Below are 25,727 nucleotides of genomic sequence, written 5' to 3'. Positions count from 1 at the left end.
AAAGAATAGCAGCTTTCAGATCCCATACTTAGCTAGATATAAGAAGAATTCTAGTAGCAGAAGATCAAGGTTGTATCCCAAGGGGGAGATGGTGTACTTCACTATCACGGTCGGTTTTGTGTTCCTAATGTGGATGGGTTGAGGGAAAGGATACAAGTTTAGGCTCACAGTTTGAAGTATTTGATCCATCCTGGTGCTACTAAGATGTACCGTGATTTATGAGAAATCTATTAGTGGAATGGTATTAAGAGAGACATAGCCGAGTTTGTAGCCAAGTGTCCCAATTGCCAGCGGGTTAAAGTGGAGCACCAGAGACTGGGTGGAATGCTTCAGGAAATCATCATTCCTACTTGGAAGTGGGAAGTAGTGAATATAGATTTTGTCATAGGGTTACATCGTACAAGATGTCTACACGATTCAATTTGGGTCATAGTCGATCGAATGACCAAATCAACTCATTTTCTACCTATTAAGACTTCAGATACGGCAGAAGATTATGCCAAAATATATATTCGCGAGTTAGTAAGGCTTCACGGGATACCCTTTTCCATTATTTCAGACAGAGGTATATAGTTTACTGAATGTACAATTCATACATTAGAAGACATGTTGAGGGGGATGTATTAGACATTAAGGGAAGCTGATATGATCATTTACCTTTCATCGACTTTGCCTATAATAATAGTTATCATGCTAGTATTTAGATGGCTCAATTTGAAGCATTGTACCGGTGTAGGTGCAGATCACCATAGGGCGATTCCAGTTTGGTAAAGCTGCTTTAATTGGGCCAGACTCTGTTCTTGAATCTATGGAAAAGGTTCAACTGATTCGTAAGAGGTTGATAACTGCTCAGAGTTATCAAAAATCGTATGCAGATGTAAGAACAAGGGAAATCAAGTTTGAAGTGGGTGATTAGGTATTCTTAAAGGTTTTACCCATTAAAGGTATAGTGATATGTAGAAAGAAAGATAAGTTGAGTCCCCGATTCATTGGTCCATATGAAATACTAAGGCGTATTAGAGAGGTTGCGTAGGAGTTGGACCTTTCGCCAGAGTTAGTAGTTGTCCACCCAGTTTTCTATGTCTCGATGCTATAAAAATGCATTGGGGATCCGTCCCTAGTAGTCCCCTTAGATAGTATTAGTGTCAAGGATAGCTTGTCCTAGGATGAAATTCTGATCGAAATACTTGATAAGCAGGTTCGAAGACTAAGAAATAAGGATGTGGCATCAGTAAAATTTCTTTGGAGAAACCAATTGCTTAAAGGAGCCACTTGGGAAGTTGAAGCAGATATGATGACCAAGTACCCCCATCTCTTTTCTTCTAATTCATTCCCTACCGAAGGTAAATTTTTATTTTCAGCAGATTCTTTCTCTTTAAGACCGTATAAGTATTCTCATATTATTTCATGTGCCTGTGGGTCATTGAATGCTTGTGATAGTTATAGGTTTGGTTGTAAGCTTAGTATGGAGATGTCAATTTTCCCTAAAATCCTAATCCTAGATGGGACTCATTTGAGGACAAATGTTTCCAAGAGGGAAATATTGTAATACCCTGTGTTCTTAAGTTCACTGTGGAACCTACGACTCACTCAACAAGTTGTGAAGACTTATTATAAGTCATAAGATTAAATCATAATCAAAACAGAGCAGTATAGTTGAGATTCTGTTTTGGTTACGACTCATACTAAATGAGTCGTAGTCAGACTATATGAATCATGTGGTCTAGTCGTAGTCATATCAGTAGGTAAACCAAACATTTATGGTCACATGAATACTCAACCCTATGAGTCATTATGAGTGATTACGAGTCGTATAGTGAGAGTCGTAGTGTCAATAGTATAGGACCCCTAAGTTTCTGCTCAGACTACGATTGGTGGATATGAGTCGTAGTGACTGACTATGAGTTATAGGGTATGACTCGTAGCCAGACCAGTGTGTACCCTCCTTATTACTGCCAAGACTATAAGTCACTGGGAAGACTCGTAGCCAGACGTCACGCGTCGTAAGGTGACCTGTGAAGACTAGCGGCCAAATTTCTATATGTTTAGTTAAGGGGCCTTTTGGTATTTTGTCCTTTTAAAACTTCCAATCCACGAGTTAAAACATAAAAGAGGAATTATTTTCCCCTATTCTCAATCAGTTAATGATGTCCTTTCTTCTCCCACACTCAAGAACAACAAGGCTAGGGTTTCTTCTTCAAATTCACTTTTCAAGTTCCAAAGTCTAAGTTTCCTTCAAGGAGGTCAAGAAAATCCACGTATGTGGGGTTTGAGAAAGGATAATCTTTCATCCTTGTTCCCGAGAACTTGATTTTAAAGTTGAATTTATATGATTTCAATTAGGGTTCATACCTAATTCTCATATTCTTGAAGTTATGAAATTATCATGTGAATTTAAGGTTTAAGTGCATAAGAGTTTTCCTTTATTCATGTTTTGACTTGCATGATTTCTATTGTGACATGATTTTCATTATTTTGACTTGGATTTTGATGAATTGATGAGAGATTCCAAATCGAGTATTGAGCATAATATTTTTCTATGAGTTTTTATGAAAGAATGCATGAATTTCAAGACTTAAGTACAAGTTGTCTAATACAAGAAGTTTCAGCTTATAAGTTCAATTTGTAAGAATTACAACATGATGAAAGTTCAGTTTCTATCTTATGATCATATTTAAGACTCGAAATCCTCAATTTTCCTCATGAGTATGATTTAAGTTAGAGAAGCATAGTTGGTTTTCAGTTTACAAATCCATATGCTATTTTAAGGTGGATTTCATAAGTATGAGCATATTTGTATATTGGGAGTAGTATTTAGCACTGAGAAGTGGAATGTGGGTTCATCACATCCTATTTCTTGGAAACTACGAGCCACCGTAGGTTTAAGGAACCTCACTAGAGAGTGTCTTCTTTACCCAATATGGTCTAAGATTAGTGATTACTTAAGTTAAGGTTATATTCTGATGGCAAGGGTAGGACAACTCTCCCCAATATGGGTAAGACGTTGGACTCCGTAATAGCTCACATGGTTTATGTTGGTTATAATAATCTCCCACAAGAAAGAATAAAAGTAAAGATTTTAGAAACTAAGTGTAATGGCTCACTAAGCTTATTCATTATGCTTTATTATTCATGTTTTATAATCTTTCAACTTTCAGTTTTATTCATGTCCAAGGTGAGTCCTTTTATACTTAGCATGCATTTGAAATTTTATTCAGTTTTGTCTTACTTATGCATTTAGCCCCATATACTCAGGACATTCTAGAAGTACTAACCCACATATATGTCTATGTGCTACATTGTCTTATAATGTAGGTTCTGGTGCTTGTTCCCAGTAGCACGATTGATTGTGGGCACCATCTCCTATATCTGGAAACTTGGTGAGTCCTCATAGTCCATTGGCCAAGTCTATTAGAGCTTCGGACCTTATGGATGTTGCTTAGCTATTTCATTTCCTTTATGGGTCATCTGGGGTTTGTCTCAGTGGACTTTCAGTTATATGATTAGGGGTTTGTCGGATAATGTTTATTTTAGTTAAACAGATTTTATTGAGATTTCTAAGTTGTAAGATTTAAAAAAAGGGAGATTTTAAACTTAGTTTCTTTCAGATATTGTGTATATCTTAGTCTACCTCCCTATGAGTTCAGTACCAATTAGATATCATAGGTTATCTTGAGACTATTCATAGTCTTAAGCACCGTTTGACGTCTATGGGGTACTCTCAGGGCATTACATAACCATTTCATTACCTCAATCAAATTTCAAAACCCAAAAATTTACTTCATATGGATCGTAATCAAACAGATGCTTTTATGTAAACTCTAGTTAGGTAAGAGAGATATGTCTGAAACACCGAAGAAATTGGAAGAGGAATCACAAATTGGAGCTAAGATGATTAATCCCTTGAAACCCTAGTTCTTTTGCATTGGGGGAGTTTTGTGATGATGAGAGTAGTGTTTGGTTTGATAAACTGATGATAATAGGGGCCCTTAGATGTTTTAAGGTTGTGGGTAAAGTTTAAAGAAATGAAAAGACCAAATTACCCTTAATTAAAAATGTGCAAAAAATGGCTCCTAGTCGTTACGGGTCGGGTGAAGACTCATAATGACTAGTGATGAGTCGTTGCCTAGACTCGTAGCCTGAGCAGAATATCTGGGAAACCACACTGTTATGACCATGAATCATACCTCACGACTGGTTGTCTGACGTCACTACTCGTAACATCAACTCGTGGTCTAGGCAGAAACTTTGGGCAGCTTCACTGTTATGGTCACAAGTCCCCAACTATGACTATTGACCTCACCCTACGACTCGTGGGGTGTAGTCGTGACCAAGCTAGTAACCTTGGGCAACTTTACTAGTTAGGCAATGAGATGCACAGTACGACCTATGATGAGTGATCATGACTCATCAACTGAGTCGTAGCTTGGGTAATTTTGAGAAAATAGAAATTTTAAGAGTCTGAAACCTGGGGTGTTACGTTTCAGCTATAAGATATGGACAACAGACTATTGAGTATACACTTATTTTTGGGTTTGAGGTTTGGGGTTAAGGACAGTGGTGGAGCCAAGATTTTCATTAAGGGGGTTCAAAAGTGCACACAGAGGCTAGCTGAAGAGGGCTCACCATTTACTTTACATGCATAAAAAATAATTTTAACCATGTATAAATAATATAGTCTTTCGTCGAAGGGGGTTCCGAACCCCTTGAGTATATGCTAGCTCTACCCCTGATTAATGGTTAGAGCCTAGAGGTTTCAGATTTGGGGTCAGAGTTTAGGGACTGAATTTTTTTTTTGGAGGCTTGTGGTTCTCATACTTGTTCAAATTCAATAAATTGTTCTTTAGTAATGATTTTCTACTCTATAAAAAAACTCTGAATTGCATGGAAATCTTACCTAGGAAAAATTTTCACAGGTACTTCATGCAGATTTTTTTGCAAAAAATTTAAATTTCTCAATATTAGAATATATTACTTATAAAATTTATATTTCCGACATATTTTGCAGGTAAAGTTGGTGCCATGTTGCACAAAATTCGTATTTGCGATATTACGTAAAAAAATTATTGACAAGTACATTACCTCTAAACCCACAAGAACATGAACAAAAAATAATTCTTTTATTCTTTTTTATTCGATAAAAAAATTCTCAAATAATTTTTTCTACGGACTTTCCTAAAGATATTTTAGTGAAAATTAATTTGGAGATTTTATTACCTGAAAAATTATTTGAGAATTAATTTATTACGAATTTAGCTGAGGATTTATACTTGGAGATTTACCTAGCTATTTTATTACATGGGGAACGGGGATTTTGTTGCTACGAATTTAGCTGGAAATTCTTGGATATTTACATAGAAAATTTTTAACTTGAAAATTTATCAAGTTACATAAAAGAACCGAATCTTGTGTATAGTTTTTATTTGAGAAAATTATTCATTTATAATTATTATTAATGTAACTTTTAAAAAAAATATTTTTTTTTACGATCCAAAAATTAGGTCATGATGACACTTATCGCGGCCCAAATATGTAAATCGCTCACCAAGACAAATGAAATGCGAACAAATAAGAAAAGAAAATTCAAAACTTAACAACATTAAAGATAATGCGAGACTTCTAGAACGAAGTTAGGTCGAACAAAAAATATAACAAAGTGAATATCTGAAGAAATAACATAGAATTTTCAAATCCTAGTGTCATGAATTTAAGAGCATCTAATACAACTCAAGAATACTGAAATATAAATATCTATCTCTGAAAACAAGTAAAGACGTCTAAAACAGTTAAGGGAGGTCTGGATTCAGCTCTGAAACCCTAGAGCAAGCCAATACCTCGATCAGCACTCAGATAAGTCTAAATGTCACGAGCCGCACTCATGCTAGGATTTGCCCCGAAAGGGCACAGTAGGGGTGAGTACAGTCCACTTATACTCAATAGGCATCATAGTCCGACTGAGCAAAGTAGAAAATAAAATAAGTAAAATATACTATGAGCACATAACCTGCAAGCAGAAAAGTCTCAAATGGTAGCTCACACTGTCTCCACTAACAGTTCTAATATATATAAGTACACAGAAACAGATACAACATAGATATAAAGGAAATTCACTATAGCTAAGCACAAATCAAGAAAATTAAAGTACACAACCAAGGTATGTATGCAATGCAATAAGAATGGGATGAATAATGAAAGTCATCGCATGACTTTTCGTATACACCCACTGAGCTCACAGCTACCAGGTAGGACCCACGGGGGGTTTCCAACCCATATACTTTATCTCATATCTCAATCTCAACTCTCTGGCTCGTGCTCCGAAGTGTTTCTTAAAGGGTGTTGCTTCAAAAAAGAAGCAATTGTTCGTGAAGAGTTATACTATTTTGAAAACATTGAATCCAGCTGCGTCTACAGATGGTCAAATACTATCACATTAAATAATGCTCAAAGTAAAAATTTTCTACTTGATCTACGCTGGCATCTGCGGACTTTTATGCGTCCGCAAATGACCATATGCGTCCATAAATCAGCTTTTCATCATTCAAGACTAAAGGATCACGTCCCCTCAATATGCATATTGACAATTAAATTTCAAATGAATTTTGTCCAAAAAGATAATCTCCTGATCATTTGACAAATTCAAATCCAAAAATTCAAATTCAAGAAAGCGACAACGTGTGGCTTGTCTTCTTCTTACCTCACTAACAACATAGAGTAATGCTTCTGTATTTAAGCATAAGAATACTTCTTTCTCCCACCGATGTGAGGAAACACTTCTTCTAGTGAAAAACACAATTCACTTTTTTCCTTCATGTGTTTCCTTCATTTTTCATTCATATTTCTATTATTCTCTCCGTTTCAAAAAAGTTGCCCTTGTTGACTTGATACTCCTTAAAAAAATATTTATTTGGAGTTAATTTTATCAAAGTATTCTTATTAATTATGTTTTAATATATAAATTTGAGTATATACACTTTATAGAATTATTTAATGATAAAAATAGTATTAAAAAGGTATAATAATATTCTCTAAACAATTAAATTAAAATAAATATTTTTAGCAAAAGACCAACTAGAGAAAAACGGAAGGAGTAGAACCCAACACAGAACACTAATCGCGAGTGTCTCCTTTCCACCTGTAATGTCGTGGACACAAACACCGTGGCGCACTTTGGACTTTTTCGATGATTTTACTTGTCTCAAAGCAAGCTCTGGTTGACTTTACTGCTCACCAACTTAAACATAGAAACCATTTTACGTCCAATAATCCTCAACACTGTACCAACCTTTACAAACATAGGTTGTCAAGATCTTCTGAATGGTCTTCAAATTGTTTAAGTGCTCTCCTTTTCCTATCCCTTATGAAAAATCTGGAAGGAAAGTGCATATATTTGGTCTTTTCCAGGTTTAATTAAGGTATTCAATAAATGATTAGTGAAATTATGTGTCATCAAGTTAATTTTAGGACCATTTTTTCTTTCATTTACATCTGGTTTCCACTGTCCATAGTGGAATAGAAATGTGGCAAGCAAACGTCGATATTCCTGTTGAACTCACGCCTATAAATTCATAGGAATTCTTCACAACAATATCACATTAATTCACTGCTCTTACCATTGAAATTCTTGTGTTTTGTCTATATACCACTATTCTAAAGTCTAAAAAATGGCTTTTCTCCAATATAATTACGCTTTTCTCTTCATTGTTATGCTCTTGCCTATGCTATGCTACAGCAGTAATTATGTTCCAAAAGCTTCCTATTATAGCACCCCAGATGGCATGGGGACCTCAAGTATGCTAGCTCTTTCTCACACCTACCAAAAGAATTATCAAATTTTATTTAAATTTTTGTGTCATTTTTATGTTACATGATTTCCTAATTTTTGTTACATGTGTAGTTCCTTGATTGAAACTTAAAATTAGATTATGTTGCTCTTAAATTTAACGTTTTAGTGGGTGGATAAAGTTTTCGTGTGACTTCTATCTCCTCGCCGAAACTTTATTTGTAAAAAAATATCAAATTGATGTCTGTTTACATACAAAAATTGATAAATATCATGATTACTTTTGAAACGGATTGATTTCACATAAAATGAAATTAAAATGTAGCTAAATTTATGAGGTCTATGAGTATATACTCTCTATTCTAATTTATGTGATACATTTTTATAGGTTTTCCAAAAACAAAATGTCAGTTTCCTATAATAGAATTAACTTAATAACTTTAAATTATTCATTTACTAGTAATGAAATACTCATTTATAGTCATATTTATCACCATAAATTTCAAAAGTCTCTTTTTCTTTCTTAAATTTTGTGTCAAGTCAAATGGTACCACTCTCTCCTTCTCAAATTATCTACTCATGATTTTCCTTTACACCTGCTTGAGAAATATTATTTAGGAGGGTCTTTTTCCTAGTTTACCATTTCATTGGTATTTGGATAATCATAACATAACCCCACAATTGAGGTGTTTGTAGTCTTTAAAACAATAACTATATTAAGGGTGAAATTGGGAAAAAATTAATTAATTTTTTCTTGAACTTCCGCATAATTTGTAACAACTGTTCTTTAAAATTAGACAGAAGATTTGAGACGGAGAAGACGCACCAGCTATTTTAACAGTTTAAATTTACATTTTAACTAGGTGGAGCGTGTGGTTACGGAGTCTATGGGAAAGATGTGAATAATGGGGATGTTTGCACAGCCTCCAGACGCCTTTACAAAAATGGGGCTGCCTGTGGAGCATGCTACCAGGTAATCTATCAATATACCTACGAATAAAAGGGCAGTTCGATGCACTAAAATTTTCACTATGCGTGAAGTTCAGGAAACACCCGGATTGGGTCTATTGTATGTAGCCTTGCCTTGGTGACCTCCTGGTCATATGAAGGCAATTTTACCAGTTACTCCAAGTCTAGTATAACTTTTAATAGAAGTAGGATTTGTAGTCTTAAAAACAAAGCAAATTAATCTGTTACAATAAATAAAGGTAATCTAATAGTATAAAAATTATCTACATCGTTGACGAATATTAGTTAATTACTCATGTAGCATTAACTAAGTAAAATTTACAGGTAAGGTGCAAGGACAAGGAATTGTGCAGTGAGGAGGGTGCAAAGGTGGTGTTGACTGACAGTGGAGAAGCACATGGAACAGACTTCATTCTCACCCACCGTGCCTATGCTAAACTGGCAAAGCAGCCCTATATGGCTCAGCATCTGTTTGCCAAAGGAGTTGTTGAAGTAGAATATCGTAGGGTTTCTTGCAAATATGGTGGAAATCTCATGGTTAAAGTCCATGAACATAGCAAGAACCCTCATTACCTTGCTATTGTTGTTATGAATCAAGGTGGTGCTACTGACATTCTTGGTGTCGAAGTCTACGAGGTTCGTCTCATTTACCCATACTAACAAAATCTTTTCTGAGGGAGGTAGGATTCTCACTAAGAAATTCATTATCTACTAAATATATAATTTTAAAAAAAAACGCGTCTTACCGTACATGAGTTAGTATATATGTTTTCCACCAAAAAAAGTAAAGAAATATTACCAGAGGCGAGAACCAGAATTTGAAACTTATGAATTCTAAATTCTTATCTTTTTGGGATCATTTGGTGTGAGGTATTAAAATAAATTATCTCGAGATAAAAAAATAATTTTGAAATAAATTTTTTGGTGCCTTGTTTGGCTGTCAAGTTCGGGATAACTTATTCCAGAATTAACAAATAATGCCGGGATAAGTTATCCCACCTTTTTGGTGGTATAAATAATCCCAACATTATTTACCTTGGGATAAAGCCTTAAAATGACAAAATTATTCTCCAATTATCACGTTATATATATATATATATATATACTCTACTACTATATATAAGAGAGTATGTGAGATTTTGGTAGTATTCACATTCAAAAAATTTTTGTCAATTTTATTCCTAATTTAAATTTTAATTACTCTACAAATTTTCAACCATTTTGGTACAATTAAATAATTATATGAGCTTATTAAATATTATAAATATGATGAGTCATGAGAAAATGATAGTAACACCGTAAAAACTATTTAAACAATCAAATTCAAAATTGATCCATGGGTTTATTGTCTTTCTATTTTGTAGAAATGTTTTGTTAATCTTACTTCAAATTTTCATTTTTCCTAAAAATTTATCATGGACAAGTAATTAAAGTATCTTGACTTTCCCTTTCCAACTTAGTACATGCTTAGTTATTAAATAAAAAATTATTTGTTTATATAGCTAAAAATGTTTGAAAATTTAATTTTTTTAAAATACAATTTAACTCTCTAAATATTAATGATACTAAATAATGAAAAATGAGAGTAATTCTTTTTTATATTTTTTGATAATGAATTTTTTAACAAAAATTGAGATTATGAACATTTTATAGAATTTAGGACAAAATCAGGGGCGGCTCTACCTAGTAAAGAAAAAGGCAACCGCCTAAAACCTCCAAATTCAAGGGGCCTCAGTTTTTTTTCAGCAATAATAGATTATATGTTTTATTAAAAAATTATTAAATATTAGTTATAGAAAAAATAAACTTTTTATATAAAAGTAACAAATTATTAGAAGAATTTTGATGTATTTAAAGTATTTCTCAATAAAGATTAAATGCATTAGTTATATTAACAAAAAAAATTATTAAAAGAATCGTCTATAATATTTATAACTTTGCATCTCAAAATTTAAAATATAGACTTTGTTTAAAAAAAAAAAATTCATAAAAATTTAAGCTTCGTTGCCACCAATGTCTTTAAGCCACTCCTGGACAAAATAAGTAATTTAACATGAAATATTAAAGCTCCATACTCATTTAAGAAATATCAACACAAATTTCGTAACATGTATTTTTAGGATAAAGAAACTACTAAAGTTAAAAAAAAATAAAAAAAATAGTAACTTTTTAATTTCTTTTGTATTTAATATGAAGGAAAATAATTAAACTAAATAAGGTGAACATTATTTTTGTAAATAAACTATTTATTCTTAAAAGAATGTAATGCATATTATTTTTAGTACCACAAATCAAATAACTAAAAAAATAATAACAGAATAACTAATTCCAGTATAGCTAATCCCAGCATAACTTGTTTCCCAGTCAAACGACCCCTTTAAAGTTACTAGATTTTAAATGACAATATATACATATTCAATTGGATGTTTAAGACGCACAGTTCTTGAACCAAAGCTACTACTATGTTCAGCTGAACTGGTACCGGATACTCTTGTTCCGCCCCTAATTACTATGTATGTTGATGCAGGAGGAAACAAAAGAATGGATATCAATGAGGAGGGCTTATGGAGCTGTGTTTGACCTATGGAGCCCACCAAGTGGTGACCTTAAGGTGAGGTTCCTCACAAGTGCTGGTACCGAGACCAAATGGGTGGAGTCTGATAACGCTGTAATTCCTGCTGAATGGAAAGCTGGGATCAGTATTGAGACAGACATTCAGCTCTCTTAAACAAAAGTGTTGTGACATATATATTTATCTACATCTACCTTTTAATGAATTAATAGTGCTACTTTGTGATGTCTTCGCTATCAGTTACAGAATAAATTTAGATCAGTTGCATATTAGGAACTATCGCCTCCTGTACTTTATTCTCTAATAAGAGTACTATATATTACTGTAATAAACCTCTTAACTGCTGCTTGTTTTAACAACGTTGTTGAGTTATCATGGCTTAATTCTTGTACATCATTTCTTAGTACAGATAAAACATTAACAGTAATATGTAAAGATGATATTACCTTAGCAGTGGATTCAACATATAAGTAATCAGACGTGGGTGATCAACTGCTGTTTCTTGTCATAGAACTACATATGTAGACCATAACATCAGGGGATCAGATGTGGATCAAACATATAAGTAATTGGTAGTGTTGCAAGTTGTAAAGTTGGAAGACTTGATATCATCCATTCTAGTGTGGGATTTTGCAGCAGCACAAGGATTTAGAACAAATTTCTGTTCTTTCCACTACCTAAGTAATTGTTAACAGCAACAAATACCAGTGTAATCCCATGTGTGGGGCTTGGAGAGGTTTGGAGAGGATCGAGTGTACACAAACCTTACTCCTACCTCATAGAGAGAAAGGTTGTTTCTAATAGACCCTGACTTAAATAAAGCATTTCAAAACAGTTTGAAAAAGTGAATACAAAAATGGAAGCAATAACTAAATAAAGCAAAATGGAAAGCAGGGATTGATTCAACAAGTATGGTGGTTGCCTTCGATATATGCTAGAGTATACCGTCTTCCAATAAGACAGACATGTTTAGAAACACAAATTTTATGCCAACTCAAGGCACAAAGGCAACGAGATCTGCCTCACTGTCGGTATATCATTGTCCGTCATAGAATTTCTTCAAGTTCATAAAGAACATATTGGAAATGCAAAATCACAGTCCTGGTTAAGGAAGCTTATGAGCCTCCCTGAACAAGCTTCTGTTTCCATGCAAAATTAGTATGCCCATACCCATAGTGTAGCAGATTTCCTTTGCAAAAGGAAAAGAAGAGAGAGGTACAAACACTAATTTGCATCCATGTATGAGAAGGGAAAGCACATACATCATTCCGTTCAAATGCAGACATAAAAGTTAGGAGGATGAAAATTGCTGTGAAAATTCTTACATCAAATATGAGCAATTCTTCACCTCAGCTTGAAAAAGAGCTTTACAAACCCCTAGTACATCCTACCACTACACTCTGAAGATCCACAAAAGCATTTTTTCACCTTGATATTGCCATTGGAGTCATGTACCTGATCCACAGAATAATTATAATGGTAACTCAGCTCCCCCAAAGTAGGAATGTTATCAGCTGCAAAAAGCATGATATGAGGCATTCTCTTATCTTCATGATCATAAAGAACATTTTGTGCATACAAATTAGGTGAACAACTATGATTGATAAATCGCCCGATATTTCCACACTGAGCTGCATCAATTGTATAACCGCCCTCTTCGACTACCTCACTTAGTTCTGCTTGTCCAGAAGAGTTCAAAGAACAATCACTATAGTTCTTCCCAATATCAAAAAGGTACTCGTCACTACCAATTCTTCGTTCAGCTTCCTTGTCTTCCAGAAGTTCTCCTACATACTCACATATAAAGGTTCCTGAAGGAATAGATGTTAGAGCTCTCACACCCCAGCCCCTTGAATTTGTCTTAAAGATCTCAAGTGGAACTTTAATACCATGTTGGCTGACTCTATTGTAGCAAGAGGGGGGACATTTACAATGAGGACCACATTCATATACAAGAGACTTTGCTTCAACAATAGCCCCATTACGGTTGTATGGGATCTCACCTCCATTTTTAACTGCACATGAGCACTTCTTGGAGTCAGAACATCTCCCAACACAGTCACAACCTTTAAAAGGAGAACCCTGGAACCAGTCAGGATATATCATCATCTTGATGTAATTGAATGGTGGAGGTTTCTCACCATCAATTGTATTCACAGCACTTATCGCGAGCGTCTCCTTTCCATCTGTGATGTCGTGGACACAAACACCATGGCGCACTTTGGACTTTTTTGATGACTTCACTTCTTTCCAAGCAAGCTCTGGTTGACCAGGAATTCTCACCAACTTAAACATAAAAACCATCTTACCCTTTGGCCCTTGTTCTGTCCAATAATTCTCAACAGTGTACAGACCATCATAAACATATGTTGTCACTACCTTACCTTTACCATCCGTGGATTCAGAGGTCTTGCTCTCCTTAGATCCACGAATCACCCGAACAGGATTCTTTACTGATATACTATTCTTCAAAGCTAAATTACCTCTTTCCAGCTTCTGATCCTCGGGGGTTTTGTCCTTACCTACCACATTTCCACCTTGTCCAGAATAAATCAACACATCAGCGTCCTCCAGACCGTCATCATAGACCCCTGAAGAAACAATACTAATCGCGATCAGCATACCTCCCTGCTTCATGTAATCTATACCAGCCTGATATAGGCGATGAACTCCCACAATAGCAAGTTCTACCCTGTATTGGAATTCATCCCCTACTTCAACTCCAGGAACTTCTCCCACTATGTGCTGACCCGTGTTAACTTCTTTTCCTTTTTCTTTGATGATTTTTGCTGCATTAAGATCAATTCTGTTTGGACCCCCCTTTGATTTTGCTTCTTCAGGTTTTGACTTTGATTCTTCACCTTGCAAAAGCTTTCTACAGATAACCTGAAACAGACGAAGAGTCTCTCTAACTTTCGTACGGGCATCACCATGACTGGAACTGTTTGGACCAAAAGGTGGTAGGATCACATCAAATTCACATCGACCTAGTCGAACAGGAGAATCTTTATGTACTGCTTCCCTATTCAAACTGCAAGCTCCATCGTTATTGGCAGCACATAAACCAGACCCTCCGTCTCCGAACACAACTAATGCACTTGAAAGTCCATCAGTAGCTTCACCAACAGAAGCTGATTTTTTCTTACGATTAGGATTACTTTTTCTGGCAACAGCTTTGGTCTTCTTGCGCCAAGACAGATTATCCTTCTCAACTTGGTTTCCACAATCTAAACCAGTTCGCTCTCCTAGTGTCCATGGACAGTGTGGCTCAGCCGTCAGACCTTGCACAACTGGCTTAACTATTTCATGCCTAGAACCAAAAGAATTGACCGCTGTCTTTGTCAAATTACTTCTGACCTGTGAGACAACAATTTCATTTCCACTCACAGGGTCATCTACACTCTTTTGCTTCCGTGGACAACATGGCTTAGCACCCTCCACAATCGGCTTTTCATTTCCAGAACCAAGAGCATTACTTGCAGTAGTAGTCTTTTCACCTTTGTCCTTTGAATATACGAGAGTCTCCTTTCCCACAATTGCTGCATCACTCTCATTTTTCATCATTATCTCGGGCATACCCACAGTGCTTTCCACCTGATTTCTTCCATCATAATCACATTGGGCACCTTCTTCACTTTGAACCACCGTTATTTGTTCCAACCCCCTATCTTTCGGACTAGAACTGACCCTCTCTTTCAGAGGATCAGCATCCTCACTTCGAATCAACTTCTCTTGCAATGCCCCAGTGTTTGTAACATCTCTCGACGTCTCAATTACTTCATTCTCATTAACTGCCTTATCAATCCCAGCCACATCCTTGCCTTCTTCAGTAACACCAAAACAATTCTGCTCAGTTGGCCTAGGAGCATTTGGTCCACAAAATGGAGGGAAGTCTCGAACAGCAGATACTCTTCTTTTGTGGTACTTATTCTTTGGCGAAGAGGAGGTATGTTCTATATCACGGATTAGCTGCTGAGGTGGCGACAACATTTTGACTTCACTAACAGTATTTGGCTCATCAGTCACACCACCGATTTCTCTCACAGATATCTTGTTCCCACCACCAACATTTTCAACCAAAGGGTACACCTGCTCATCAACTTCCTTCACGGAAGTGTCACTCTGAATGTCTTCCATTTCCTTGGAAAGATCCATTTCACTATTTTCGAGATCTTTCAGCAGCTCAAATTCAAGAGATTTTTCATCACTTATTTTTTCTCCCACCCCATTTGCTATTGCACTCATGTTTGGTGCTACCACTTCCACAACTTCAACAGACTGTGATTTGCTCTCAATAGTAGACTCTTTAATGCCATCAACCAACATAGTGTTAGCCACATCTTCAATACTGGTGGATACTACGGCATGTTGTTCATGATTCAAATCAGCTTTCGGAGAAATGTTACCACATCCGGGAGGAAAATCTCGCACTGCTGAGACTTTCCGAATTTTATATTTTGGTATAATGCCCAAATATGAGGAGTGGCAACCATTTTCCAACAGCCGCTTCTTCACGCTATCATTGGATAACCCATCATTTGATACTGATGCCATCCTTGACCAACTAAGGACAAATATTATTGGTGGTTAGGAAGCCTGAAACTGAAAAGAAGACATTTGCTTTAGTAGAGAAAAATCACGAATGAGATGAAACACTTTCAAACATATCTATTTTCCCTTTGGCCTAAAAGACACGTGTTTAGTATGATGGAAATCATTCTGCAAAGAAGTCATTTCCTAGTGTTTGCAACAACACTTAGGCATCAATCCTAAGCAATGAGGCTATATGAATCATCACTATCCATATTGCTCAACTGATGGCCATCTCAGTCCAATATTATGAAAACTTAATCATAATCACTAGAGGTTTTCTACAACTTCTACTGGCATATAAATCTCTGATAAGACTTCAGGCATCCTGTGGATTTAGTCGTCCTGTGGATTTAGTCGAGGTGTGCACAAGCTGGACCAGAAACCACGGTTATCAAAAAAGGAAAAAGTAAACACACTAACATGACCAAATTTTAATCTCAACTAATTTATTTGGGTTGGGAGTTTTGGGGAGGCTTAAACATGGCTGAAAAATCTCCGCTAATTGTTATTAAATATCTTTGCCTAAAGTTAACATATATAAATCTTTTCTTTTTCTTCCATTGTGCCATTTATTTGCTAGATCTGCATGGATTCCAAGATATTGTAGGTCAAGCGAGACAACCTCCATGTGATTTTGGATCTACCTCCTCTTCCTTTAATCCTTTACTCACCATGGTTATATACCTACAAATAGGTGCATCTAGAGGTAGATGTGGACCACGAACAAACCATAGAAAGTTACCTCCTCTCATTGTGCAACTCTATTTGTGCTACTAGCATGTTCAGTTGAACATGGTCATTTTGCATCTTGTCTAATCTTATATGACTAAACAATCCATCATAGCATCTACATTTTTGCAACAATTATAGATCACGTACAAAGTCTAAATAGATCCGGGCTGGTTTCCCCTTACAAAATGAGATTGATGCCATGAATACTAGGTGTATACTTAAACGGATCGCTGATATTATTCGTGATGTCTTCCAACTCACCTATAGGGTTCGTTTCATTGGAAAACAAGTTATCTCAGGATTATTAATCCCGGGAGCTAATCCCGGTATTAGTTATCACACCCTCAAGGAGGAATAAGAAAAACGTTACAATCCCGGGATGAGTTATCCCATGCGTTTTGTCCCAACCAAACATGGGATAAGCTCCTCTTCTAAATTAATCCCGGGATTAGTTATCCTTATCCCTCCACCAAACGACCCCATAGTGTTACACTTATCTTTTCAATTATGTGGCATACAAAAAGAAAGAAAAAGAAATTTATTTGAAAAGAGATGACTACCTAAAGATCTAATATGTTCGCATATAAGATCTTTAGGTAGAAATGCAAGGTAAAAGGTTGCGGACAACAGACCTTTGTGGTCCAACCCTTCCCTGAACCCCGCCGCCATAGTGGAGCTTTAGTGCACAGGCTGCCTTTTTTTAAAGATATAAAATAGATTATGCTGGAAAAATTGTTGAAGTATTTCCTCAACAAACTTCTATATTGAAAGAAGTTAAACTAATCGCGTGTCTCCTCCTCCTTTAGGAAAGATGAAATTATGGAAGTGCGAAAATCCAAACTAGAGATGCTCTTTTGGAGGACTTTTAATACATAATCGAGGTCCAGATGTTGTTTTTGGAGGGCTTCTATACATAATTGAGGAAGTGAAGATTGGGATATTTAGGTAAGTTGTGGCCTATCTCAAGTTTCACCACAAAACTATTGAGCATCACACAAGAGCTACAATTAGCAAAGGTGTAGGGATATAAAAAGTTAGAAGTGGAAACAAATTGTGTAGTTGCAGTCAAGATGATCGATGAAGATGACATAGAGAGTCATCCCCCAAGAGCTATTATTGACGATTGCAAAAACCTACTGAAAGTCAACAAGGCAAATATTACTCATGTCAAAAGAGAAGTAAGGGGGTGCTTGGATTTTCTTTTTATTAAAGTGACTTCTAAGGTAAAAGCCAAAACTAGGTAGCAACCAACTTTTGTCTTAAGGCTTTTTTTGGTACTTTTTAAGCATAAAGTGTTTTAAAGCACTTTGTGTCTTTGCCAATCACCTCTAGAATTAAAAGGTGTTTAAAAGCCAAAAGCAACTACAAAAGCCAATCCAAACACCCTCTAAATTACTGTACAATTTTCTTGGCAAATGAAGGTCGCGGACATGAAGTACATTTGGTAATATAGGAAGATGAGCTTGACAAATGGTGTTCTTGCTCCTAGCAGATTTAGTGAAGCTTATGAAAGATTTAGGCCACAGGTGTTTGCACTTAATAATGGAAGTTTGAACTGGAATGAAGATTTAAGCACTTATTTGGCCCAAATGGGTCTTAAAAATTAAGATTTTGAACCAAGTCTTTTTATTATTAAAAGGTATTTTTGTGTGGATAATTTTTACCACCACTCTATCCACAATCCTCAGCCACCAGCAATAAACACACCATTATTATCACCAACCACCTGCTATCACCACCAACCACCTCTATCATCACAGCTACCACCATTGCCAACAACTACTATTAGTCGCTACCACACCTACCACCTCTATCATCTTGATTACATACACTACCACTACCACTACCATCGCCGCCACCTCCACCACCACCAACGGAAACTACCACCAATGCAGTCAATCCTTGCTACCAACCACCTCCACCATCACAACTAGCACTATCGCCAACTACCACCAGCACATCATTAACCACCACATATTCTTTCAACCTACCTTCAACACTACTAACTACTAACACCAACCAACTTCGCTATCACAACCACTACCACCATTACCAAATACCAAAAACCACCATCACATCAATCACTACAACACCAATCACCTCCTCCGACACAAGTATTACCACCACCATTAATAGCCACTAATACCAACCATTACACCACCAATCCTACAAATCATCTCCACCAACACTACTTCATTTTTTAAAATCATAAAATGATTTCATTTTATTAAATATATATTTTTCTAATATTTAATTACTTTTTATTTATATATATTTATTATATTTACAAATAAGCAAATTATGTCGCCACCTCCACCACCACTAACGGAAACTACCACCAATGTAGTCAATCCTTGCTACCAACCACCTCCACCATCACAACTAGCACTATCGCCAACTACCACCAGCACATCATTAACCAACACACACTCTTCAACCTACCTTCAACACTGCTAACTACTAACACCAACCAACTTCGCTATCACAACCACTACCACCATTACCAAATACCAAAAACCACCATCACATCAATCACTACAACACCAATCACCTCCTCCGACACAAGTATTACCACCACCATTAATAGCCACTAACGCCAACCATTACACCACCAATCGTACAAATCATCTCCACCGACACTACATTTTTTAAATCATAAAATGATTTCATTTTCTTAAATATATATCTTTCTAATATTTAATTACTTTTTATTTATATATATTTATTATATTTACAAATAAGTAAATTATGCACATTCGGATGTTGAAAAACAAACAGTTTCAATCATTCAGTGTTCAAATCTAGAAACAACATCATAATCCTTAATATGTACATTTAGATTCAGACATCTTAATCTCAATAAAAACAAATAAGGCTTACCGTTTACTATTTTCCTTCCTACCAAAAAGAAAATACAAGGGAAAAAATGGAAATGAAAACAAATCGACCATATCAAAGGAAATCAAACGCAGTTAGTACAAACTAAAAATTGCACATAATAACTTCACATGCAAGAGATTTATTGAATAGAAAGTTATGAAAGATGAACTTCAAACTTCCCCTTCAGATAACTTTATATAAAAAGTTAAAAGTGCTATATCCTGACCAAAAAATAAAAGAAAACTGATTAAGAAATTACAAAAAGTCACAGAAACATGCTAGATTCAGTAATTGGGTTTAAGGAAAAAAAACAGAGGATGATTGATGCTTACAGTAATGGTAATCTAGAACCAGAAATGAATTCAAATTTGAACTGACTTTAATTAATAATTAATAATTGATTTGGAAGTGGGTTTGGTTGCATGATGGAAAGCAAGAAATTAGGGATTCATGGATGGAAATGGTCTGCTTACCTCGAAATCTGTAACGGTTTGCCTTTCTTATATACTGTCTGGGCGAAAGACGAGGAGATTGAGGATAATTAGAGGGGAGCACTTCATATTTGCAGTTGAGTCCTGCAAACTTTAGTTGTAATGTTTTTGCTAAAAGTGCCAAGTAAATTGCACCAAACACTCCTTAAACTACTCCTTACACTCTGTGTAGAGATGTCAATATGGATTGGTCTAATCCCCAATCCAGCTAGCAGGCATTGAAATTTGACACGCAGAGATTGGTTGGTTCGTGATTTAAATGGATCTTAACAGAGGAATTTAATAAATAGCAAACGATATTTACAATAAGTAGAGTCATCAATATGGGTAGGTCTAATCCATCTAGCGGGCATTGAAATTTGACGGGCTGAGATTGGTCAGTTCGTGATTTGGATGGCATTGAAATTTGACTGGCTGAGATTGGTCAGTTCGTGATATGGATGAATCTTAACAGAGAAATTTAATAAATAGCAAGCGCCATTTACAATCAGTAGAGTTGTCAATATGGGTTGATCTAATCCAGCTACCGGGCATTGAGATTTGATAGGCTGAGATTGGTTGAAGCATGATTTGGATGGATCTTAAAAGAGAAATTTCATAAATAGCGAGATTGGTGTCTTAATAGGAATATTTTTAAGAAAGTATATAACAGTATTGTTTCCCAAAACGTAGCATATATATTATATGTGTGCTTATTGAAAATGTAGTTTATTCATTGTATGCATACACATACAATATGTACTTACACTAATACATTGTATATATAACAAAAATATACCCAGTGTGTTCCTACATGGTGCGATCTACGACGGGTGGGGTGTGGGGTGTATGCAGATCTTATCCTGCCTTGTGTGAGGTCGAGAGATTGGTTTCGATATACCCTCAACTCAAGAAAGTATTTTTGACAGACTTGACAAATACAAAAGTAAAAATTATGGTGCAAATATTATAAAAAAGAAAAGTACCAACAATAAAAATTATAAAGGTGACCCGAGTAAAATAAACAACATTGCAATTGTACTACAATTTAAAGAATAAGATTGTAATAAAATAATAGTGAATGATGTTGACAAGTAGAAATGGAGGAAACAAGGTGTTCTAAGCTAAAACCATGTTCTCGCACATGAAAGAGAAAATCGTCCGACAGCCTACTAATCCACTTCTAAATCCTTGACTCGATACTTTTCTATTTAGAGTCATGTCCCTAGTGAGCTGAAAGATGGGACATGTCATGTCTAATTACCTCAACCCAATTCTTCGTGAGTCTACCTATACCTCTACCTATCATTGTCAACCTTCCGTACCTCCTCACGGGGGCATATGTGCTCCTCATCTTTAAAAACCCGAATCATCTCAACCTCGTTTACCTAACCTTATCCACCATTGAGGTTACTCCCAACTTGGCCCCATCTATCATTGCTCCTAACCTTATTCTTAGTGTGTCCAAACATTCATCTATGCATTCTCATGTTCGCTACACTCATCTTTTAAATGTGTGAATTCTTGAAAGGTCAAGACTTTGTTCAATCCAACATAGTTGATCTAACAACCATTCTAAACTTCTAAGTCACTTAAAAAAAAGCAAAATTACCTTTTTTTTAAGTGACTTATAAGTTGAAAGCTAAGAGCCAAAAGTAGATAGCAACCAACTCTTGGCTTTTGGTTTTTTTTGGTACTTTTTAAGCATAAAGTGCTTAAAAGCACTTTGTATCTTTGCCAAACACCTCCAGAATTAAAAGGTGCTTAAAAGCCAAAAGCATCTAAAAAAAGTCAATCCAAACACCCTCTAAATTAGAGTAGAATTTTCTTGGCAAATGAAGGTCACGGACATGAAGCACATTTGCTAATAGGAAGATGAGTTTAAGAAATGGAGTTCTTGTTCCTAGCAGTTTTTTAAGAGTGTAGCATATAAAAGATTTAGGCCTCGGACGTTTGCACTAATTGAGGTTTGAATTGGAACGAAGATTTGGTTTAAATGGGTCTTAATAATTACGATCTTGAACTAAGTCTTTTTATTATTAAAAGGTATTTTTGTGTGGATACACTCTTGTGGTGGAGCCATGTGACCAAGGAGGTCACGGGTTCAAGTCTTGGAAACAGCCTCTGGCAGAAATACAAGGTAAGGCTGCGCACGATGCACCCTTGTAGTGGGGCCCTTCCCGGACATCGCGCACAACGGTAGCTTTAGTGCACCGGGCTGCCCTTTTTTTAATTTTTGTGTGGATAATTTTTACCACCACTCTATCCACAATCCCCAGCTACCAGCAATAAACACCACCACTATTATTATCGCCAACCACCCGCTATCACCACCAACCACCTTTATCATCACAACTACCACCATTGTCAACCACTACTATTAGTCGCTTCCACACCCACCACCTCTATCATTTTAATTTACATACACTACCACTACCATCGTCACCAACTCCACCACCACTATTAGCAATACCACCAATGCAGTCAATCCTTGCTACCAACCACCTCCAGCATCACAACTAGCACTATCGCCAACTACCACCAGCACACTATCAACCACCACACATTCTTCAGCCTACCTTCAACACTGCTAACTACTAACACCAACCAGCTTCACTATCACAACCACTACCACCATTACCAACAACAACCCTCACATCAATCACTACAACACCAATCACCTCCTCTAACACAAGTAATACCACCACCATTACTAGCCACTAATGCCAACCATTACCACCACCAATCCTACAAACCATCTCCACTGTCACTATAAAAAATAAATATTACTTGATTTTTTTAATCATATAATGATTTCATTTTATTAAATTTACATTTTTCTAATATTTAATTACTTTTCATTTAAATTATATATTTATTATATTTACCAATAAGTAAATTATGCACATTTGGATATTGATAAACAAACAGTTTTAATCATTCAGTGTTCAGATCTAGGAAAACATATTAATCCTTCATAAATATGTTTAGATTTAGACATCTCAATTTCAATAAAAACAAATAAGGCCTACCATTTACTATTTTCCTTCCAACCAAAAAAAAAAATACAAGGGTAAAAATGGAAATGAAAACAAATTGATCATATCAAAGGAAATCAAACTCAGTTAGTACAAACTAAAAATTGCACATAAAGGCTTCACATGCAAGAGATTTATCTAATAGAAAGTTATGAACAAAAATCATACCAATTTTAAGGATGAACTTTAAACTTCCCCTTCAGATAACTTTATGTAAAAAGTTGAAGTACTTGTATCCTGACCAAAAAAAAGAAAGGAAAATGATTATGATCTAACACTGAAGAAAATTAAATATTCACATACACATGCTAGATTCAACAAGTGAATGCAAAAAAAAAAAAAAAACAGAGGATGATTGATGCTTACAGTAATGAGAAACTAGAACCAGAAATGAATCAAATTTGAAGGGAGTTTAATTAATTAATAATTAATGATGGATTTGAAAGCGGGTTTGGTTGCATGGTGGAAAGCAAGAAATTAGGGATTCATGGATGGAAATGGTCTGCTTACCTGGTAATCTGTAACGGTTTGCTTTCTTATATACTGTTTGCGCGAAAGACGAGGAGGTTGAGAATAATTAGAGGGGAGTGTTTCATATTTGTAATTCAATCCTCCAACTTTTGTTGTAATGTCACTTAAGAGTTTGTTTTCCAAATTGTTATGTTTGTTTGGAATATAGTGTGATTTCATAAAGTAATGCCTATGGAGAATAAGATGTATGCAGATTGTATCTAAGGGTGGGTGTTCGATATTTAGTTCGGTATTTTCAAAGTTCGAATTTGGTAATTCGATAATTGGTATTTGAAGATAGATAATACATACCATACTTATAAATATCGGTTCGGTAGTTCGATAATCGGTAAATTATACTTTGATTCAGTACAGTATTTGATAATACCATATTAAAATTGGAGAAGTGCAAATGTACGTTTAAACTTTAAAGAGTATCTTTAATAGATTCTTTTTGTTGCTTTTGATGAATATATTACCAGGTTCAAGAATATCTTGTACCAAACTCAATCCCAAATACCGAAATATTGAAATTTTACTCCCAAATACCATACCAAATACCGATTTGTCGAATACCAATTACCAAATTTTTTTATTCGGTTCAGTAATTCGATTTTTGATATTTTATGCTCAACCCTAATGGTATCAATACCTTAAGGACTCGTTTAGTAGAGTGTACAAGATAATACTGAATATGTTTTATTAGTAATACTGAGATTAGTAATACGGGGATTAGTAATACTAGATTAGTAATACTGGATTAGTAATACTGAGATTATTTTTTATGCAGTGTTTAGTTTGATGTATTAAAAGCAATATATATTGTTATATTTTAAAAAGAATATTGTTTGTTTACAAAAATAACCTCGATATATTATAACTTTGTGTATTTTTTTTTTTGCAAAAGTTTATTATTCTTTTTTTAAATAAAAAAAGTTAACAATATAACTAATTATTTACTTTAGAATTTTAAAATTTAATCATTCACTTACAAAAATTATTTTTTTATCATCTTTTCTTTGTTTGTTCATTATTTGCATGTTGTTCCTCCTTTGTGTTATTTTTAAGTTGGAAGGAGGTACGTATAATTTTTGGATGAGACAATAAAATCATTATTAAAATAAAATTGTATTCTATAGAGTGTTAAAACTAAGTAGAAAAATTATTTTTATTTATGGATATCCTATTTACAAAATTAAAGCTTTGTATGCAATTTGTTTTTGAATTTTGACCAATAAATATTTTTTTGAGTTAATGGAGTAGTTTTTTTTATAACTAAAATTATTTGGAGGGATATTATTATTTTGATAAATTGAAAAGAAGTAACTCATATTGAATAAATTGAAAAAGATTTAGAAAAAATTTAAAGAAATTTGAGGACATTTTTGTAAATAATAATAAAATTTGTAAACTAATTTATTTGAATAAATTTATTAGTAAAAATATAAAAAATAAAATTAAGAAAATAAAAAAATGTTTAAAAGAATTTGAGGGATATTCTTGTCTTTATACATACTAATCTCATAGTTTTAAAACTCATGTATTACTAATACCACCATATGTGATGTATTAGTAATACACCCTATAACCACCAGAGTTGGCATAGTGATTCAGCACTATGTCCCTTAAGCAAGAGGTCGGGGATTCGATCCCCCCTCTGACGAATGGAGCAAACTCTGTGGCCAGTTTTCTACCGCAAAATGCGCTGACCGAGGAACGGAGGATTAGTCTCACGGCTGCCTATAATACCATGTAGGGTGTATAACTAATACATGGTATTAGTAATACATTGGTTCAAAATCCTATCAAACATAGTACTTAAATAATACCATACTTAATACATGGACTATTTCTCCTAATACGGCCTATCAGACGACCCTAAAAGTAGAAACGTTGTTTTGATAAATTTGTTGCTCAACAGAATGCTCTTAAAACAATAGAAATATCATAAGTTGTTTCAAATTATAATTTTCAAGGGTATTTCTCTAACAACTTTGTTTTCTTTTTTTTTGAATTGGTGCAATAAAAAGCATTTTCTAAATTCATTTATTTTTCTAAATATAAGAAATATGATTTTCGTTCAAAAAAGTAAGAAAATATTTTCTAAAATTCTATTTCAATTTTACTCTCAAGTTGAAATGTTCATACAACTCTCAAAATCATTCACTCCTATCACGATACTC

The 25,727-nt window shown here is 34.9% G+C and overlaps 2 protein-coding genes across 5 annotated transcripts; one reads left to right on the top strand and one right to left on the bottom strand.

The window, feature by feature from the left end:
• The first annotated feature begins 7,586 nt into the window (after positions 1-7,586).
• LOC107872915 (expansin-like B1) lies at positions 7,587-11,761 on the top strand. Its single transcript, XM_016719579.2, has 4 exons — positions 7,587-7,788; positions 8,644-8,753; positions 9,074-9,385; positions 11,277-11,761. The coding sequence occupies exons 1-4, from the start codon at positions 7,662-7,664 to the stop codon at positions 11,475-11,477; spliced, it is 750 nt and encodes a 249-aa protein (XP_016575065.2). The 5' UTR covers positions 7,587-7,661; the 3' UTR covers positions 11,478-11,761.
• On the bottom strand, positions 11,048-23,716 carry LOC107872914. 4 transcript variants are annotated; one of them, XR_007056517.1, is made up of 4 exons: positions 23,401-23,565; positions 23,203-23,271; positions 11,768-11,834; positions 11,048-11,424 (listed from the first exon to the last, which is right to left on the bottom strand). XR_007056517.1 is itself a non-coding variant. In XM_016719578.2 (3 exons), exon 3 carries the CDS (start codon positions 15,873-15,875, stop codon positions 12,699-12,701), a length of 3,177 nt encoding a protein of 1,058 aa, XP_016575064.2. In that variant the 5' UTR covers positions 15,876-15,923; positions 23,203-23,271; positions 23,545-23,716; the 3' UTR covers positions 12,538-12,698. The 4 variants fall into 4 exon arrangements, 2 of the variants coding, with proteins under 2 accessions (XP_016575064.2, XP_016575063.2); XR_007056516.1 differs by lacking the exon at positions 11,768-11,834 and having other exon boundaries at positions 23,401-23,574; XM_016719578.2 differs by lacking the exons at positions 11,048-11,424; positions 11,768-11,834 and adding an exon at positions 12,538-15,923 and having other exon boundaries at positions 23,545-23,716.
• Positions 23,717-25,727: the final 2,011 nt, after the last annotated feature.

This window comes from Capsicum annuum, chromosome 6, assembly GCF_002878395.1.
Source record: "Capsicum annuum cultivar UCD-10X-F1 chromosome 6, UCD10Xv1.1, whole genome shotgun sequence".
Taxonomy (NCBI): Eukaryota; Viridiplantae; Streptophyta; class Magnoliopsida; order Solanales; family Solanaceae; genus Capsicum; species Capsicum annuum.
This window is presented reverse-complemented; position numbering and strand designations above follow the sequence as displayed.